The sequence below is a fragment of the Larus michahellis genome, chromosome 1 (assembly GCF_964199755.1).
Source record: "Larus michahellis chromosome 1, bLarMic1.1, whole genome shotgun sequence".
Taxonomy (NCBI): Eukaryota; Metazoa; Chordata; class Aves; order Charadriiformes; family Laridae; genus Larus; species Larus michahellis.
Window position 1 is genome coordinate 188,698,602 of NC_133896.1, and position 20,673 is coordinate 188,719,274.

The following is a 20,673-nucleotide window of genomic DNA, read 5'->3' on the forward strand; positions in this document are numbered from 1 at the left end:
TGCGGGAGTTTATTGGCTTTGCAACATATTACTTGCCAAAGCACTGGGGGGAAAAAACCCCAGTGCTGGAGAGGAACAAATCGGTGGCCTGTAGCTCAAGCTTGGCTGGCCAACTTCAAAACTTCTTTCTTTTCCTGCCTGTATTCTCTTGGCAGTCTCTGACCATGGATAACGATTGCTACCAAATGCATTTGGGACCTCTATATGTGTAAAAATAATACATATTTGTAATATAAGTTATTATATATCAAAAATAGAATGCGTGTGAGTAAAATAATAAAAAGCCTGTGAATCAACATAGCTGAATAAGAACAAATCACATAGCACAACCAATTTGTTATAAAGGGTTAACTGCACTGTATGATCTTGTATGTACTTATAGCTATTTATATAGCAAGTAACCACTTTCCCCTTTTTTCTCCTCTATTATGTTTGCACGCGGTACAAATCTAATAAATATTTATATACTTATCTTAAAAAAGGCAAGTGGCTTTCACAAGACCAACTCTTGTGAGTTATTTATGATACTGGCTGATGTAACTAAGAGGAAAAAAAGGTTGACCCTATTTCACACTGAAAAGAGAATAGGAATTAACCTTTCTTTTCGTAAGAATAAAGTTCGAGCATCCTCTTTTATGTATAGAAAATTCAAATCTGTATTTAAGGCCAGAAGTGACTAACTACGGATAGCTTACCAGCATGCCTTAGGAAAAATGTTTACTTTTCTGTAACTTAGGGATTGAAAATGTCAGCTTTCGGTAAATGACTGCCCAAACTCTTTTATTTATTTTCTCACTAAATGTTGATTTGCGACTGTTTCTTTCTTCCACAACAAATCCTTCACAGAAGGAAAGGATAACTTGCAGCACTTCCTCCCTGAGTCTCCCAAAAGAGTCTCTCAAAATTCCGATTTTGGTGCTGCAGTTGGCCACGTGTATGTACATCCTATAGTTAAAGTATGTATGCTGTAAACTATCAAAAAATACGCTCACTTCACGCAGCCAGTGTGGTTGCGTTGCTGTGTGCTGCTGAGCACAAGGCACCCTACCTGAGCATTACCATCACACTGCTACCCCCGTGTGGTCGTTAACTGTAATCGGGTTTCTATAAAAAGGAATAAAAATCTTTGTGGATTATTTTCACTTAAAAGGAAATGACCATTTTTAGAAGGACACTGTGTTTGTGTTTTGTCTTAATGTTTGTTCAGGACGTCAGATGTAGGGTATTGGGAGATTACAAAAATCAGCGCGGGTTCTCCTTTTCACATAATATTGTGACAAAGTCAGTGTTACTTAGGAAGGTGCTGTAAGAACTAGCTTTTCCAACAGCTTTTATGGCTTGATTAGAGAAACTACACCTTGAAATTTCAGGTATAGAATCTGCAATAATTTTAATAACCTGTAAAACGTAAATTGGAATGCATATAAAGAAGATTAACATGAGATTTCATTGGCATCGGCTGTTTTCTGTTAACACATTATTCACAGTATTTACTTCCAAAGTAGTTTTTATGTCCAGAAAGTCCATGCACTGGAAGTGTCTATGACGTCCTTCTATGTAAAAGAGTAGCGTAAAGAACAAGAGTACTCAGAAGGATATGCAAGGGACATTAAGGAAATAAATGCCTGATTCAAAGCAACGGGTAACTTCTAGGAAGGTGTAGAAATACTCTTTGTTTGTATGACTCGTCTATTTATTGTAGAAAGCAGAATTACTAATTATAAACCAGTTTATGATCTCTTTTCAGGAAGTATATAGGCAGGTCTTAATTATGCAGAGTGTGAAATGCTCACATTGAATTAAAAATAATTTTTATTGTTTCCTAATAATTTCTTGTCATTGCAATATGTAATAAATTTTATAAATAATGGCAATGTATTTTTTGAAACATTGCAGGAAACTTTTGCTTCATAATAATTTATTCCTTCGTAATGATATCTCTTAGAATTTATAAAGGATTAAATTATTTTTGTGCATGCTAATGATATACCTTTAAAGTCAAAATTATCACTGTTATATCTAAATTCTGTCTAAATTCTATCATAATTCCTTACAATTAGTACCAAGTTGGTCGTGGAGCTGTCTCTGTGTCTTGCATTGTAAGCTACCTCATTTCATTATCAGGATTGCATATTCTCACCTATATGTGGGTCCCATGGAAAGGTAATATGTAGTTCCTTCATATAGATCGCTTCTATATTATCCTCATCCTCACGACTGGCACAATCACAGCAAGTAATTTCTAGGATTAATTACAGTTTTTGCCCATTGAGACCTGGAGTAACTCTGTTTTATGTAAAACCTAGCGTTGTGTGGTCAAATATAAATGGTATCGAAAGGATGCTCCAAGGCACAGCAGGCTCTGTATACACCTGTGGCAATTAAGGCAGCAGAAAGTAAAACTACTGTAAAACTTTTTTAAAAAAAAAGAACCCACTGACCTGCAAAGAAAACACTTCCCTCCCTCCAGGCGCTTGTGCTTTATATATCAGAATATTTATTTTTAGTTATGTTTTTCATTCACCTCACACCCCATGGAAGTCAGGTCTTAAAACAGATAGAGGATTATAAATAATAATGAAAAAAGATGTTCTGTATTGGAAATGTAAAAATTGCAGCTTCCCTGGTCTTTGTCTCAAACTTGGACAGTCAGGTTTTTTTACGTATAGAAAATGAATATTTTCATTCTGTCAACCTTAAGGTATATTAGAAAACACGTGAAGAAACCTTCGGCCTTCTCATTCAGAATTCTAACCCAGCCAGTTTCTAAAGCAGAAAAAAAAGCAAAAGGCCTGGTGCTTAGCAGCACCCATTAATTAAATGGGCTTCTGTGGCTCGGTGCTGTGTTCCAGATAGAGGGGGTGGGCACGGGGAAGATGGAGGAGCCCATTAGCCTTCAATAACCAACCTACCTCAAGGCCTCCCGCTGTTCTCGTCATCTGTTAGCTTGTCAGCGCCTGTCCATGCGTTTTCCCCCACGGGCTTCTCTTGTGAGTTTAAGACCTTCATTAACTAACAGGTATATAAATTAAACCATAACTTCCAGTGGAGAATAAAGAGGTTTAAGGCTGTTGTTGGCGATGGCGCCCATGGTATTGTGTTGACAGGCCATTTACCACGCCAGTTAATGGAAGGGAATGTACGCCTAGGCCTTGATATATTCTGCCCCTTTTGAGGCTGTGGAGCTACATTTTGAAGTGCAACTGAAAGCCTCTGAGGGTTTAGCAGCTGGGATTTGTAGTTCAGAGAGAAAGGTCTGGTGACAAGGGTTTTTTTTCTTTTGTGATTAAAATACCGTGCGTTTTTTGCCGTGTGCTCATGTTGTGCGTGGAAAACCTGTCCAACGTCTCCAATGATAGTTTGAAAGCAGCAACTGCGGCGTCATTAGATGAATAACCCTCTGTCAGTTTGGGTAACTGTCGAGCAGATGAGCACCCTTAGAGGCTGCTGCTCGATGAAGCTTGACCAAATGCCCTCCTGAAATCTCTGGCTGCTCTTCACCAGTTTCACTTGGTTGATCACCTTGCAGTTGGCAACCTGAAAATCAGCCAGTAGCTGTGGTGTTAAAGGAAAGCACTTGCAGCCTCCGCAGCTGATGGGATAAATCAGTGGAATGGCTTTAAAATCAGCACTGCTGATTTGAAACTTGCCTTAGATGTCTTAGATTGTAGGAAACATCAATTTTCTTTGCAGCGTTAACTGCTGCGTCTCTAGAATTGCTAGTGATGGTAGTTTCAGCCCAGATAAATAAAGCCGACGTGTCATACATATAAATAGGCAAGTCTAGTTTTTCTTCTGTTTCCCCAGCTGAATCAGTGGGGCTAGCGTAGCAAGATATGAAGCGTACAGACCGTTTAACTGTTTGAGAAGCACCTCCTTTTTGGGCTGGGGGGGGGGGGAGGGTAGGGTGGGGAGGGAAAAAAAAAAAAAAAAGAGTATTAATCACATTTATTCCCAAACTTCTTGCTAGTAGGAGACCATATTTTTTTCTTAAAATATTCCATCTGAAGGGGTTTTCATTTTTAACAAGAAAAGCACTATAACAAATAGCTAGAATTATTTTTCTTGGAATTAAGCTAGCATAAGACTGTAATTACCTAGCCTTTTCTTTGAAGCCGAGCTAGTTTGAAAGAAGACTGAAGATCATCCTGTAGATTTATAATTTTCATCATACAGCTTAGATCTGATTAATATATTTTCAATGATTTTAGCTTGTTTTCTCTGACTTCCTCTGCGCGTGGAGAAAGTTCTAATGTACCTCAGCCTCCAGCACAAGTGTGCAAAGAAAATGGGATGTTCTTGCTCGGAAGTTTCGGTGGGTTTAGAGCCAAGGAGCACCTGCCCCACCTTTCTGCTCCAAATTACTGGTCCTGAAATATGCGTACTTGTGCCTCAGTCATTGAAGCTCCTTATGGTATTGTCTTAACAACAAATTAACTGTTGTTGGCTGCTTAACCTGAAACGTTGCACGGTGGCTGTGTCTTCCCTTCTCTGACTATCACAGCACAGGAGACAGCATGGGCAAGATTTTCTAGGGTTCACCTTGCAAAGTCCTCCAGCTCTTATCGCAGAGAAGCTCTTATCAGAGGAACAGACGTTCCTTAAGTACTTAATACTTAGAAATTGGATCAATCTCAAAAGTTTATCATACCTGTATTAAACACAAGTAAGCAATTGTGAGAATAAAAGTATTTTAAACAGAAGAGAGCAGATACCAAAGAAACATGATCAGGAAACATAAGAGGAAATCTGATTAACCACATCTATTTTTAAAAAAATATTTTCCATGCTTTCCACTTTCATGTGAAAGGCCAATGAAATAAATAGGACACTCGATCCGCATCCCAGAGGAGAGGAGAGCTTCTCGCTCATAAATGCTCTTGAAGATGGTACTTCATTGAGAGGTTTCACGCAGCATAATCATATCTACCTCAAGGGCTGTATGCTAAGCCTAATCTTAGTACAGAGCAGGATATAAGACTTTCATAACCTGTATCCTCTGTGGAAAAGCATTTGCAATTCTCCATCGTTGTTCTGTTTAAAAGTGCTTCTAGAGGTAAATTGATTAGTTTGGTCAAAAAGCAAAACAACCTTATGACTCATTTAATAACTGTGTGTTCATAATATTTTTTCCTGGTGAAAAGTTAGTGTGATTTGGACAAAAGAAAATTGCAGCATGCCAAGTGAAGAGCAGTAACAATCGTCCTATCAAGTGATTGCTGTTCTCCCTGTTTTTCTCCTTACAAAGTACTGTAAATTAGGAATGGCCTTTGAATTTTGAGTTCATTTATTGACATTTTACATCTGTATCATTGTTCTACAATGGCACTTCATGGGTTTAAAGTACAACAAGGGAGGTTTACACAAGGGAAAACATTTTAGTGGTAGAGGATCGCTGTAACCAGGGGCATTAAGAACATTTCAGGCAAGTGTCTTATGGGAATAGTCTAAGGATGGCTGACAAAGGCAGATGCAGACCTCATTTAAATAGAAAGTAAAGAAGGATGGTGTATTTTTATGACAACAGTCAGGTCATGTGAAAAGCCGGATTTTAGATCCCCATCATTCTGTCTAGGGCTTCTGTGATTGGGAGCTGGACGTGTGAAGGTTAACTCTACGGAAGCAATGAATGCAGGCTTATGACGTGCAGCACCTCTGCTGCTCGTGGCTTTCTGTCTTCTGATGCAGATGTTGGATGATAGTGGCCTCTTTTTGCTAAAAAATGAGCCAGAAAAAAAATTTCAAGTGAAAAAATGGGACACCTGAACAAGATGATAGATAACCTGCTTCTGCAAATCTGTATACAGTTAGTATTACCTCGGAGGAGAGTGTGGACTAAAAGAACTTTTTGTGCCTCTTCTAGGTCCTTTATGAGTCTCTGGTTTTGTTAGTGAGTATGGAGGATACACTGTTAAAACAAAGATTTCAGAATATTTTTGAGGTTTTATTGAAGCTGAAATAGAATTTGCCTTTTTTAGCTCCCCTGGAAAGTAGCTTTTCCATCACAGTCTGAAAGCAAGCACACTGTAAAACACATAAATGCTTTTACCTTCAAGGTGCCAAATCCTCTTACACCATGGATATGTAAAGTGACAGGTTTTACGAAACTGAGAATTTATTTATATGGAAAGTACTTTCCTCAAAAAAAAACCCAACCCAACCAACCCACCACCAAACCCAAAAACCAACCAACCACAACTACAGTCAAATTTTATTCTAGCACATTTATTTTCATGTTTCTAGTTTTACTTGGTTTTATACTAGGGCTGTTTTCTTAATAGCAATTTAAATTGTTTAAATGGAAAACATTACCACCCAGCTGTTTAAAATTGAAAAGGCAAAGCCCATACTTAACCGCTTAACTCACCGAAATAAGAAAAGCAAGTGACTATGTGTGTTATATTTTAGCAATTAGAGCTGTTGAACAGCAAGTGAAATGGGAGGTGCTGTGCTATTATCTGATACAGGGGTCTTAAAAAAGATTTCTCGACGTTCAGGTGTGATTTACCTTTGGCAAGTCCATGCTAACTGTGTCTAGTTGCCTCCTTCTCTTTCATGTGTCCAGAAATATGTTTCAAGAGGATCCACTCCTGATTTTCCCATGGACTGAAGTGAGGTATTGCGTTGCGTTCCACGACTCAAGGGTTTGGACACAGAGTAAGAGCCAGAAAATATAGAGCTGGGGAAGAGGTTCCCTGATGGATAGAAAAGCATGAGCCATACTGTATAGAACTCTGAGAATTACTGATCTGCTCCGTTCTGGTCAGAGACATCGTCTTTCCGGAGAAGCAGCTTTACTGTGTTTTCTGAATGAGAAAAAATAGCACGTACATGAATGAGCCTGGTCACAAAGGGAATGTGAATTCAAAAGTAATTACAGGCTCTTATTTCCTGTCAGTAAACAGAGGGGAAGGGAGGGTCCGATGTATGTTATTCTTCTGCTCTCCAGTTTGGTCATCTCAAAAGAGAGAATTTCCTCCTGTCATTGTAATGTGAGAATTCTGCTTCCACTGGGGATGCTGCTGAAAACTGGGAAGGAAAATAGGATTTTACCATGAGAATCGCTAGAAACAGCTGAGACCTTGTCCTTTACTGAACGTGCCTTGCTGTTTTGGGGAATTCATCAGCACTCTTGCGATAATAATCTGTTTCATAAATTTATAGTGGTTCAGTAGGTACATGTACGTTTATATGTAGCAGCACAAACAAGTTAACGTATCAGCATAACATCGCTTTGAGACAAGGAAGTGTTATTCCTTTTCTGCTTGTTCAGAATTGAGGTGCAATGAATAAGCCACCTACCGGAGGTTACAGGGGACTGTTAGTGGCCTGGAAAGTCAACTTCCGATCTGTTTTGCATTTATTCATACTATATCACAAACTGTTTTTTGTTTTATTTTCCTCCAAAATACGCCAACCTATAAAATACTGACCTACTAAATTTAATAACTACAAATTAATTACAATACAGTAACTGGAACTGGGATTTTTGGTGCCAATTTGGGCTCCAGACATTGTCTAGAACTGCTAGACTTTTGTATAAGAAAATCCTGATTGGAAGAAATTGTGCAAGGGGTACCTCAATAATATTTATAAGGAAATGTAGGAAAAGCAAACTTAGAAAGAAGGTGTGGTTTTGCTATGAGGAATTTCACTTTTAGAACTAACAGAAGGTAGAGTGAAAGACAGAGAGTCAGAATCTGGCTGTTTGTGATAGTCCTATAATCTTAAGAGCAGTCTACTGCATGGGTGAACAAGGTGCTTCTGAAAAAACTCAGACGTAAAGAGGAAGCATGCAAAAGGTGGAAGCAGCAGCGAGTGACCCAGAAGGAATTTGGAGAAAAAATCATTAAGGGATGGGGTTAGGAAAGCTAAAGCTCACCTGGAGTTGAATCTGTCAAGGAATGTGAAGGCCAACACGAAGGTCATGTACAGGTACATCAGCAGAAAAAGGAAGACTAGGGCAAACTTGTGCCTTATGCTGAATGAGGCAGGGGACCTGGTGATAAAGGACATGGAGAAGGCCAAGATAATATCAGTGCTGCCTTCACCTTGGTCTTTACTGGTAAGAGCAGCCTTCTGCAATCCCAGGTCCCTGAGACTAGTGCGAAAGTCAGGAGCAAGGAAGACTTACCTTAGGTGGAGAAGGGTCAAATTCAGGAACACTTAAACTGCATGTACACAAGTCCACTGAACCTGATGGGTTGCACCTCCAAGTGTTGAGGGAACTGCTTGATGACATTGCAAGACCATTCCCTATTACCTTTCAGAGGTCATAGCAACTGGAGGAGGTTCATGAGAACTAGAAGAATGCAAATATTACTCATATTCAGGAAGAGTGAGAAGGAGGATTTGGGGAAGTACAGACGGGATTGGGGAAGTCAGCCTCATCTCAGTCCCTTGGAAGGTGATGGAGCAAGTAACCCTGAAAACCATTTCCAAACACATGAAAGATGGTGATCACGAGGAATCAGCATGGTTTTATGAAGAGGAAGCCATTGGTCTGATAGCATTCTGCAGCCAAGTGACTAGGTCAGTGGATGAGGACAGAGCAATGGATATTGTTATCTTGAATTCAGCAAGACTTTTGACACTGTCTCCCATAATGCGCTTGTAGACAGACTGATGAAGTACAAGCTGGATAAATGGATGGTGAGATGGACAGAAAACTGGGTGAGCTGCCAGGCTCAAAGTGTTGTGATCATTGACACAAAGTCCAGTTAGAGGTCAGTCACTACTGGTGTACCCCAGGGGTTGTTACTGGGGACAATGCTGTGTAACATCTTAAATAATGGCCAGGACGATAATAGAGAGCATAACCACAGAAAGTGTACAGACAATACAAAATGAGGAGGAGTGGCTGATACACCAGATGGCTGTGCTGCCATTCAGAGGGACAGGCTGGAGAAAAGGGGCAGCAGAAACCTCATGAAGTTCAGCAAAGGCAATTGCTGTGTCAGGCACGGGTCTGACTGGTTGGAAAGCAGCTTGGCAGTTTGGCAGAGAAGGACCATGGGGCATTGAAGGCCAACGGTACCCTGGGCTGCAGTAAGAGGAGTATTGCCAGCAGGTCAAGGGAGGTGACCCTCTACTCAGCACTGGTGAGGATGCACCTGGAGTGCTGTGTCCAGTTCAGGGCTTCTCAGTAGAAGAGAGACATGGACGTACTGGAGAGAGAGTCCAGTGAAGGGCCACAAAGATGACTGGTGCATCTTTGGTAGGAGAAGGGGCTGAGAGAGGTGGGACTGTTTAGCTTGGAGAAGAGAAGGCTCAGGGGGATCTTATAAATATGCACAAATATCTGAGGAGTGTAAAGAAAACAGAGCCAGACTTAGTGGTGACCAGTGACAAGACAAGAGGCAATAGGCACAAACTGAAATATAGGAAATGCCATCTAAACAGAAGAAAAAGCTTTTTTTTTGCCCCCTTTCTTTTTTTTTTTTTTTTTTTCTATTTTGATCGAACACTGGAACAGGTTGCCCGGGGAGGTTGTAGAGTCTCCATCCTTGGAGATGTTCTCCAACTGGAGATAGTCTCAACTGGACATAGTCTTGGGCGAACTGCTGTAGGTGACTGCTTTGTGAGGGGGGCTGGACTAGATGGGTCTGCAGAGGTCCCTTTCAACCTCAACTGTTCTGTGATTCTGCAAAAACCATGCTCCTTAATTGTCAATATATGTAAGCTGAGCCTACGGTACTAGTATTAGTTACACAGTACAAGTATTTAAAAAGTTCTGTGTTATTCCTTGTCTCAAAATGCAGCTTTTTATCCTGGAGCGTTGTTTACAGTTCTGTGCTTTTCAACAATTTTTTCTATCATTCTGATCATAAAGGATAGTAGGGATCGTGTATTTTTTTTAGTTCCACTTTTATTACTTCTGAAGTCCCCGTCATTCAAAAAGTCATTCATGAACAAATTGGATCAAAATGAAATGCTACTTCTAGTGAGACATTCAATAAAATGATAAGAAATCACAACCAGACTCTTGTGGAGGAGAATAAAGAAAGTTGGGTTTTTTTGCAGTGTGGAGACCAAAGAACAGACAGTAACTGCTTTGCCCCAGGTGACACATAAAATCTGCAGTCAAACTGGGAATACGTTGCCAATCTGTGGTGTATTTATCCTGTATTTCTACTTTCTCTAAATAATTTTGATGATAATCAAAAGGATTTTTCCCTATCTGTGTTACATTAGCTCTTCTAAGTGCCTGTTGCTGTATGTTGGGGTTTTTTTTTTCTTTTTTGCATATTTCACTAGTACAGTTTTACCATCGTCACTCAAATTAGATTCCCAGCCTTCTCACGTAAAGATTAATTTCTCAATAGGGGGAAATATATTATTGTTCGTCTCCCCATGCCTGAAAAGTTGTGTAGGTAAGTGAGAGATCCCGATCCTTGATTTTGAGTTATTATGGAGTTAAAGGTTTTATTGATTTAACTATTCTAGAAGTAAGAGTATTAAGCTAAGACTGTTAGTGGAAAAATACTAGAAAATGTAATTCAAAACATGATTAATGTGTATCGAGGACTTTATGTGCCATCCAGTAAAACGAAATTGGGGCCAATATAAACTTGCAGTGGAGTGCAGCCACTGAATTAGGTTAAAGCATGTAATCTCTGTATCTGCAGCAATCGGAAAGACTATAAAAATTCAGGAATTCTTGGGTATTCAGTTAATAAACTTCTCTGTAATTCTAAACACGTCAGGAATCTGCAGATCATAGGGATACAGTGTCTGTGAAATTGGTGTCTATTTGTCTCTATAGATTTCAGTATCGAGTAAGTTATCAACTGCAATGACCGATCACCTTCTAACGATGGCTGGTAATTTAAAAAAGGCTAAGGAGTGAACGGATGGGATGGTATTTTTACATTTTTCATCTTTTCAGAGAAGTGAATAAATACAAAGATTGTAAGAACTTACTCTTTTTAAACCCATTTGCGTGGTACTGAGATTTCCTGCAATTTTATGTTTACAATGTGTATGTTTTGGACTAGATGATGGCTGTAGGTCCCTTCCAACTGAACTGTTTTATTCTGTTCTGCAACTCTTCCTGGCCTTGTGTGAATTCTGTTGCTAAAAGCTTTTTCTCTTTCCTAATTTGATCAGTGGAAGTCAGATAGAGATGTAGAAAAAGCCCGACAGAAGGAAATAAGTTGTTCCCCAGCTTTCCCTGGAGAGTCACAAGCTCTAAGTGGCTCTGCGTAGGCTCCTTTCCACCCAGCGTAGCTCCTAGGAAGTCTGACAGCATCACTGGAATTTGTTTAAACATTCTTGGAGGGGCAAAAATTAAAACTGCAAGAAGTAAAACACAGAAGGTTTGCTATGACAATCTTAATTTATGATTTGTTTTCAAGAAAGGATCATTTAAAAGCTTGTAGCAGTGTTTAATATATATTTTTGTTATATGATGCTTTTGTAATTTCCTCAAGTAACTGATCAACTGTTATTTGCATATTTACACTGGATAGAACTAGAGGAAGAGTTTGCTCTTTCCTGTGGAAATGTAATGGGATTTTTTTTCCCCCGCATTTTGCTGTGTGAGGTGGCAAAATGGTTTATTTTGGACTTTTACTGCATATACTTTACAGACTGGCAAGTGTGTTGTGTGCTCCTCCTACTTAGTTGAGACCAAGACCTAAATAACTCTGGTAAAGGAAAAAATCTTGCCAGCTGAGTGCTTTAACTGTTTATTATGGGTTTTATTTTTTCCAGTTTTTTTCTTCCTGAGATATGTACCACTTATATTCTTCTGTCTCAAAACCAGTTAGACTTAGTTGTTTTAAATCCCTCTGCTCAGAGCATGTTAATTTAAAAGGAACAGCTTTTGAAGCGCTAAATGGTAGCTATAAAATACTACTCTAAGACTAAGTTAGCTGAGTTGTGTAATAACACCAAGACCCTTAAATCTTTGGCACTAAGTCACAGTCCTATAAAGTGTTTTATCCTTTTTTCAGTGTATTACAGCTGTTTCATGCCCTGATTAATGGGAACCCAGAGCGAGATCAACATGTTGTACATGGGTGGAAGTTAGGAGTTTAAATACTTGAACTGCAGATAAAGTTTCTTCTCCAATTCTCAGTCTAGTATCGAGTTCATATCTAAAATAGTTTTTTTTGTGTCTTTTAATTCCCAGTGTAACGTTTCATCCTAATATGGCAATATCCTTTGCATTTTTGACATATGCTATAACCTCTATTTTTAAAACAATCTGCTATTTGAACTTCACCTTGCTACCAAGATATCTTTGTTACGGCAATTTATCTGCAAATTCATATTCATGTTTTACTAGACTACCATATAAAAAAAAATAAATATATATTTATTTTTTAACAATAGTACTGCAAAATCTGTTTCCACAACGTAGGCTGGAAGGGAACACGAAAGGAGAACAATGTTGAGGAAGAAGTGCACTGCATAAGCTGTATAATTGCATTAATTTGTATTACAGTTTCACTTAGGCTAAATCTGTCCACATAAAGGGCCCCAAAAATATGGAATATAAGAATAACTTTGGAAGAACATATTGGTTTAGTATTACACAAAACCAATGATGCTTAATCACAGGTTAGTGTTGTGGTGGGGATGGGGGTGGGGGAGTGTGGCTGGCTTTCATTCTGGGATTTTTGGAAAGCTGTTTTCTCAAAGCTAGCTAGACTGTTGGGTTTTTTTTCCCTTTAATGGGACAGGGATAACTGTAGTCATCAACAATGACAGACTGAGCATATGCAACTCGTCGCTTTTTGTGATTTCTGTGACACTAATGTGACCTGGAGGATGCGTTAGCAGCAGCGGTCTGGGGCATCTCCGTTGAGGCAAGCCTGGTGCTTTACGTACCCCACGATACAGCTCCACGTGTTCCACTGAGCAATCAGTTTTTGATGGTACCTTTTCTAATTAAAATTTTCTTGAAATTAAAGCACTGTTATATAGTCAACGTGATCATATTGTTTTTCAATTTCATTTTGACCGTTTTTAGCTGTATAAATTCATAGGTATAACATAGCTCTTGGTTTGGTTTTAATTTTCAGATGCTGGGCTCCCTTCACTATGATCAGGAATCTTCAATAAAAATGTAACCTTGCACTGAGCATCTGATGAAGTTTTTATTCTTGGCAGATAAAAATCTATTTTTATTTTGACGTAACTAATGAAAAATCTGTCAGCATAAGTGACAGTAATGGAAGCTGTTGTATAGAGATTGTCAAGAAAATCACAAGCTTGGAATTCCCAGGTCATAATTTGAATCAAAATCAAGAGTTTGATTGTCACATTTTTTAATGATAAAAGTAATTTTCCACTTGCTGAACACATGGAATATTTTAAGGGGCTCTGAGTTAATATGAGCTGTGAGACTTTACCTTTTAACTTAACGAAGACTGACTGCCTAAAGCCATGTCTGTGCAGATGGTCAAAATGTACCAAACTGTCCACAATACTAAAAAGAAAAGGATTGGTTTTATTTCAATACTCAACTTTGCAAATTCATATGAATAGGAAGTGTCACAGAAGGGGGTTAAACAATATAAAATACTACTGTCTCTTTTTTTATTTTTTTCTTTAATGGCCTAGTCTGTCAACAATCCAAATATTAATTATTTTACTAAATGAGGGCCTAGGTCTGCATCCAAACACAAACATCCAACTTGAGGGTGGTGAGACACTGGAACAGGTTGCCCAGAGAGGTGGTGGAGGCCCCATCCCTGGCGACGTTCAAGGCCAGGCTTGATGAGGCTCTGAGCAACCTGATCTAGTTGAAGATGTCCCTGCTTACTGCAGGGGGGTTGGACTAGATGACCTTTAAAGGTCCCTTCCAACCCAACACATTCTATGACTTCAAAGCAAAAGAGATACTGTCAACATCGTGGGAAAAATTGAACCTGCAAATTTTTTTCCTGGGCCAGACAAGAATCCATCTTCAACAGCGAAATAGGAGAGGCTGTTCAGGAGCAGGATGATGTGAGTATGGCTGCAGTCCATTCCCCTGGTCCTTCCCCGTGGTGGATTAAAGGGACTGCATACAGAGGTGGTGTTCTTGAATTTGTCTAATCCTCTTTGTGTACATGCTGCCTCTACAAACTCTTGTGACAGCAAGCTTCATGAAATCACTGCCTGTTAATGTACAGATGTGCTGCTTTTTATCTTTGTTAAGCTGATCTCAATATAGTTTAATCACATCCCTCCTTGTTATAATATGGTGGGATTTGGTGAGCAACACTTCTGCATTCACCATACTCTGCTTTAATGCTTTTATAAAGTTTGATTGTATTACTCCCTTGGTCTTTTGCTCTTCAAACTGAAGAGTTCCATCCTTTTTAGCCTTTCTTTGTAAGGCAGCTGCTCCATCCTCTGAATCATTTGTGTTGCCTTTCTTTGTACCTTCTCTTAACCCTGTTTCTTGAGTTGGAGAGAGCAGAACTGTCTGGTACACCAGTGTTTTATATAGCAGCAAAATGACATCCTCTGTGTTGATTTTGTTACTTTTCTTGGTGACAGCCAAATTTTTTTGGCTTTTCTGGCTGTGGTTGAGCACAGACACCTGTGAACCGTGACTCCCAGATTTCTTCTCCACTCAAAGTTGATGTGAGAATGTTCATGAGGTTTAGATTTTTTCCCCGAAGCAGAACATTTTACATTGGCCTGGGCTAAAGCTTGTTTTCTGCCTCTTTGCTCTCTTGCTCAGTTTTATAACGCCCTTTGAGTTCCTCACCATTGGCATGGAATTTGACTACTTGAAAGAACTTAGTATCTTCTGCAAATACGGAGATTTCGTTGTGTGATCCTTCTTTGGGGCACTGAATTTGAATAAACCTGATTCCTAGGCAATCCAGAAGAGAGTGACTGTTAAGCCCTACTTGTGCTTCCTATCCCTCGAGCAACTTTCCACATAAATACCCTTTTCCCAATTTCATTCTAACTTAATTTCTTCAGTAGCCTTTACTGGGAAGCCCTGCCAAAGGTTTTCTGAAAGTCTAAGTCCACTGGATCTTCATTTATCCCCATGCTTTCCTCTCCACCCCCTGAACTCCCTGCAGGTAGCAAGGCAGTATTTTTCTTTACAAAAGCTCTGGTGACTTTTTCCCATGGGGTGTGTATGGGCTCAGCAATATTATTCTTTTCTATGGACCCGTATTGGAAGTTAGTATCAGTGATCCTTTCAGGACCTTCAAGGCTCTCAGGTCAGTGCCATCTGGTCCACATGAGTTAGTGATTTGGCTGCTCTGGTACTTCCTCTATGCGTGCTTCGTGTTGATGTAGCTGTTTTGATGTTACAAAGAACACGTTGTGTGAGATACTGTCCCATCATCTTCATTGGTAAAGACAGATGCCAAGAATTTGTTGAGCTTCTTTGCTGTGATCTTCTCATCCTGGAGTTACCCTTTTCATACCTCTGCTGAAAAATGATCCTGCCAACCCCCTAGCTGTCTTTCATCTTTCAAAGTATTTAAGGAACATTTTAGTCTCAGCGTGAGCATCTGTTGCAACGTGATCTTAAAATTCTTCTTCACCTTCTTAATTTCCTGTTTACGTTTGACCTGCCCTGTTTTGTGTCCTTTTCTATTCTCATTTTCATTCTTCTCATGTTCAGAAATTTCCTGATGTTCTTTTCTTCACTCTCCTGACACATTTTTGAGCAGTATGTCCACTTATATACCTGAAAAGGAGTAGAGGGGAGAGTTTTATCTTCAATCATTAAATGTTTTAGTTTGCAGTTGCCAATAACGCGTCCATAGTCAGTTTACTGTTTTCTTCTATAAGTTCAGGATATTTTACCCTTTCTTTGGGTCTTTCTAGGAGCAACAGAAGTAAAAAATTTGACTTTCGCACAGATGTGGGACTTTATAAACAGAGTAAATGAGAAGTAAGGCAGTGTGGTTCATTGTCTTTGAAATTAGAACTGTTAGTTTTGAATTTTCAAATGTTATAGACCTAATATTTTAAAATCTGCTGATATAAAAGAAGATGCCTCTCAGTTTTTAGTGATCAAAATACCCACAAATCCCATTTATTTTTGTCATTTACATTATGGCAACACAGAGTTGCATTCAACATTCTTGGGTGATTGCACACATATGTACACGTTCTTAATTTTATGAAATGTGGCTACGATTTTTATAATTAGATTTCTTCAGGAAAATATACCACTGTGGAGCACTGTGATGTTGAGATTGTAATATTGTGAATCATTTTCTTAATGGCTAAAGCAGTAAAGATTATTAGTGATTCTATAATAGTGGTTCTGTTCTATTCTATTCTATTCTATTCTATTCTATTCTATTCTATTCTATTCTATTCTATTCTATTCTATTCTATTCTATTCTTATTATAGTCCAGTATTTCTGGGGGGGATGTTATATTACTAGATGATACAAGATGCTGTGTGGGGAAGTGAGAGGTTTTGGCAAGCAGATGAGAGGTAATTTTGTAGAAGTGAGAAGTAGTGTGGGATTGTGGGATGTGCATTTCTTGTTTCTCCTAAATTACAGTAGGAAAGGCGTTAACATAACTGGCAGTGATTATTGCTTACGCTTCAGATTTAATGTCAAGCTGAGATTAATTAGACGAAGGTTTCTCAGAACAGCGAGATCTTGGAGCACTGTCTTAACTGCCATTGGGAGAGGAAAGGGTACCGATCTCTTTCTTAAGGTGCAGCTGTAGCCTGATCAACGCTTTTGAAAAATTTTATGTGACCTGGTTGTAGGCAACAACGTGGACCTAAATTCAACAACCTGAGAGGTCCCTTCCGATCTCAAATTACTGTAAGTGCTGTGACTTGTGTGTAGATTCAGGAAAGCATTATTAGCAGATTACCTAGTAACTTGGTTGGCAGCTGGAAGTTTTTTGCACGTTTTAAATGCTGTATGAAGTTAATTAAGGATATCGGGCCAAAGCTTTATGCTCAGTTGTGATGCCTGCAGCCATGGAATTGTCTATTTAAGATGCTCAGACCTCAGCCCAGTATATCTATTGGTGGTAAAATGTAAACTTCAGATGTCTACTTCATTTGAGCAACCTGATCTAGTGGAAGGTGTACCTGCCCGTGGCAGGGGGGTTGGAACTAGATGATCTTTAAGGGGCTTTCCAACCCAAACCGTTCTGTGATTCTATGGAGTGCTTACATTTCTTGGATAAATGTTTTATTTTTTTTAACATTTTGATACAAAAATACATTCTGTAGAGCCTGCATGGTTATCTACTGCCAACTGTAGGGAGTTAATTTGAAATGGCTGATTTGCAAAATGGATTTAATTTTGAAGTTATTAATTTGATTTAGGGATATTGGTCTTTTAAGGGGTGAGTAGAAATAGGGGAAATGGCTTATGTAGGCATAAAAATTACATGGAAGAGTTAATTAATTCTTTACTGAGTAATTACTCAAGGTTTAGGGAGATTTATGTTCTTTGAACAGATTTAAAAATTCCTGAAAGTATTCAGTATGATGTATGTTCTGTGTCTCCTAGTACACATAGTGTGTTTTAGGGAACATGGATTTCCTTTCATTTTGGAAATTTTTCCAGTAAGTTAGTGCCTGCCATGTATGTGAAGTACTGTTTCCTTGGAACTGAATTTCTCTGGTCTTACGTCTTCCGACCCTTGATAAACACACAAGTCATCTACTCCCATCCCGTGGGATGAGCTTCCAAAATCTTAGAGAGCGATATGAAACAGAGGTGCTGCAGGGATACAACAACTAGCTTTGAATAAGTGCTTGTATGTGCTAACTGATTAAATCTATTTATATCGTATATAACTAGCTTATCTTAGAGTCTGGTCAGAAAATCGCAAGGAATCTTAAAACGGTGTGTGGTGAGCAGACCCTTTCAGCAGGGGGTTGCTACCCCTGAGCAGGAGCCGGAGGGCTGACCAAATGCCTTGGTCCAGGTGGTTGGCATGTGAAGTAAAGGGAGATAAATCCAAATTAACCTCAGAGGGTTGCTTTTTCAAGAGCATTAATTCAATTGCTTTGTGATTGTTGGACCATATTCTTAGTTTGTGACATTAGGAGTATCTAACTGAAGGGTGCGAAACGTAACTGCGATGTTTCTCATTTCATTTTCAATCTAATTTCTGCTTTTTCTGTATTTTTATTGCTTGCATTTAAGCTAAGTAGAATTTGACATCTGATAACAGAAGATGTTTATGAACTTTCGGTCAGGTCTTGGTTAAGTCTCTAAAAGGTCTAGAATAACTTTAAGTGATGTTTATATCACATCGTCTAGAAATTATAAGATTTGCATCTCGTTATTACACTACAAATTGTAAATATTCTGGAAACATTTTGGAATATAATATCCAAATGTAGTTGCTTTGCCTCATACCCTATGATTGCTTCAAACCTGAAGAAAATGAATTTTGAGCCTCATGCAATTAGTATGCTCTGTCATTTCATCTGATTAAGTGGAGAATTTCTGTAATCGGTTGGATGAATCCCACACACGGTGGCGAAAGCAGCATACCCCTTTAAAATATGCTAATTTGTGTCTTACTCATTTGGAAAAAAAGGGCTTTATGTAGGCAGGGTTCAGTCTGCAGTGGAAAGGTTTGGATCGGCGAATCGTTTTTTGACTAAAAATATTTGCTTGATAAAAATATCCTTAGCTGTTACGTTCTCATACTTTCCATATAATAATTATTCCTAACGGTAAGCTGATTTCACGTTGAAAGCTTCAGTTCAGCAATGCACTTGAAGTCACGCATGACTTGCATCGTACTGGATCAGTCCCTCTGTTTTAAAGGCATAATGGACGTGCTTGAATCAGACACGCGTTTAAGTCCCTTGTTGAATTAGTGCCCATGTGGAAAATGTTTTTCTCCTCAACATAATCAAATTTGGAACCGGAAATGACCTTGTGTAGAAGGTTTTTAGTAATTTTTTCTGAACTGTGCCACCATCAGTTGTTGCTCACTTTATTATTTGTGGATTTGCAGCTGTCCAGACAGTTGAATTATTTTGTGTTCTTCACAATAATTATAGGCCTCTAGACCGCCTTTTCAGTTTACGTGTAAAATTATCATTTTGCCAACATTGTCATTGTTTAAAAAACAGCAGTGCAAAGTCTGGTTGTCCAGAGAATTAGTCTCAATTTAATGTGAATAGATACGAATTTAAGTTCACGGTTATATGAGACGTAACATAAATTTTTAAAAGTGTAACTTACATTTGTATGCGTGGTAATTTAGATATGTATTTACTGTGTCTTCTGTATTTTAATATTTTTCAGACAAGTATAAAAGAAGGATTACTACTGAAGCAAACCAGTTCTTTTCAGAGGTGGAAAAAGCGTTATTTCAAACTTCGGGGGCGTACCCTTTACTATGCTAAGGATTCAAAGGTAATTCTATGCTATTAGTGCCTAATGCCGTGCACTTGTAACTTCACTTTTGTTTAGATTTCTAAGTGTAATAATAACAATGTAATGATTTTTAGTGATTGTTTTATTAAATAATTGTTGCATATAAAATACAGTGTGTTAAATAACTAATGAAGACTGGTGATTTCTTTTGTATTTTTTTTTTTTAAATGAAGTTTATCACAGTTATTTTAACCTTTTTGACTATTCAGACAAATGATAAATTCACCTTAAGGAGTTGTGGGTTTTTTTGGGGGGTGGCTGTCAGGAGGTCAAATCTAACACTTAAAAAAAAAGAGTAGAAATAGTATAATGCTCAGAAGTTATCCTTCGAAACAAATGCCATTAAAACTCTTGTAGTGTAATGCCTATATTGCCATTAAAGAGGTGGAAATGGCTGCATGAAATAAAGATCGGAAGATTTTCTGCCAAATCTGATATATAAGGGGAAAAGCTGTTTCCCATCAGTTGAAGTTTTTGGTGGGAAAATTGGGGGTGGGAAGAGGGGAATACTTATCTTCTTTCTGAAAGGCATTTCCTCCCTCCCCCTCAGGGCCAGGACTGAGAACTTTTTGGCTTGTTGGGCTGGCTCAGATTGTGCTGTTCCATAGCGGTTGGCATTACTTTTTTTCACCCTGCAAGGTAGCAGCGACTCGTGAGAGCTGTAGGTGAGGTGCTTCAGGTCTCCATCATCTTCTATAGCCTGGTCTTCTCAATAAAACTATTACTGAGGCATGGAGACCTCTCTTTCTAGGACTATATAATTGTATGGTGCACAGTTGTGTGGCTGTGATGAATCAAGGAAAACATCGTCTTTCCAGGGAGCCCAGCACTGAAGTATCTCCGTTGTCACAATTGTCTGCACATAGTGCTACCACAAGCAGTTTATATAAAGATTTAATAAACACGGCAGATGAGAGCTGTGAGAATGGCAACATCATCTGTGCCATGACGATGAGAAAAGGAGGTGTAATGAATAGGCAGTTGCACAAATACTCTGTAACGTTAAATCCAGACATGCTGAAACTCCCCCAGCATCGATTCTCCTTCCCTTGGCATGCAAGACGAAGAACGTGGTATGGCTAAAGAAAGGGGGAGACATTTTTGTTGGTCTTCCCTTCTGTGCTTCAAAACCCATCGTGAATTTAACAGAACCTAATTAATCCTTTGCCAGAGGCAACATATATTTCTCTTTCTGGAACACCATGCAAAGGAGTGGAAGGGATCTCTTCAGGCCCCTGTGCTCTGTTTTCTCATATGGATACCGTATCATAGATTCCCCTTCATGAATTTAGAGTTCCATCCTAAAACTGATTGGTTA

General features: G+C 38.8%; 1 protein-coding gene across 7 annotated transcripts in view; it reads left to right on the top strand.

Moving 5' to 3' along the window:
* DGKH (diacylglycerol kinase eta) overlaps positions 1 to 20,673 on the top strand; it is a 166,829-nt gene that overhangs the window by 71,102 nt on the left and 75,054 nt on the right. For all 7 annotated transcript variants that reach the window (XM_074564792.1, XM_074564811.1, XM_074564785.1 and 4 more), the window contains one exon: positions 19,224 to 19,334. In XM_074564792.1, the coding sequence (XP_074420893.1) occupies positions 19,224 to 19,334 (111 nt within the window). The remainder of the gene's footprint in view (positions 1 to 19,223; positions 19,335 to 20,673) is intronic.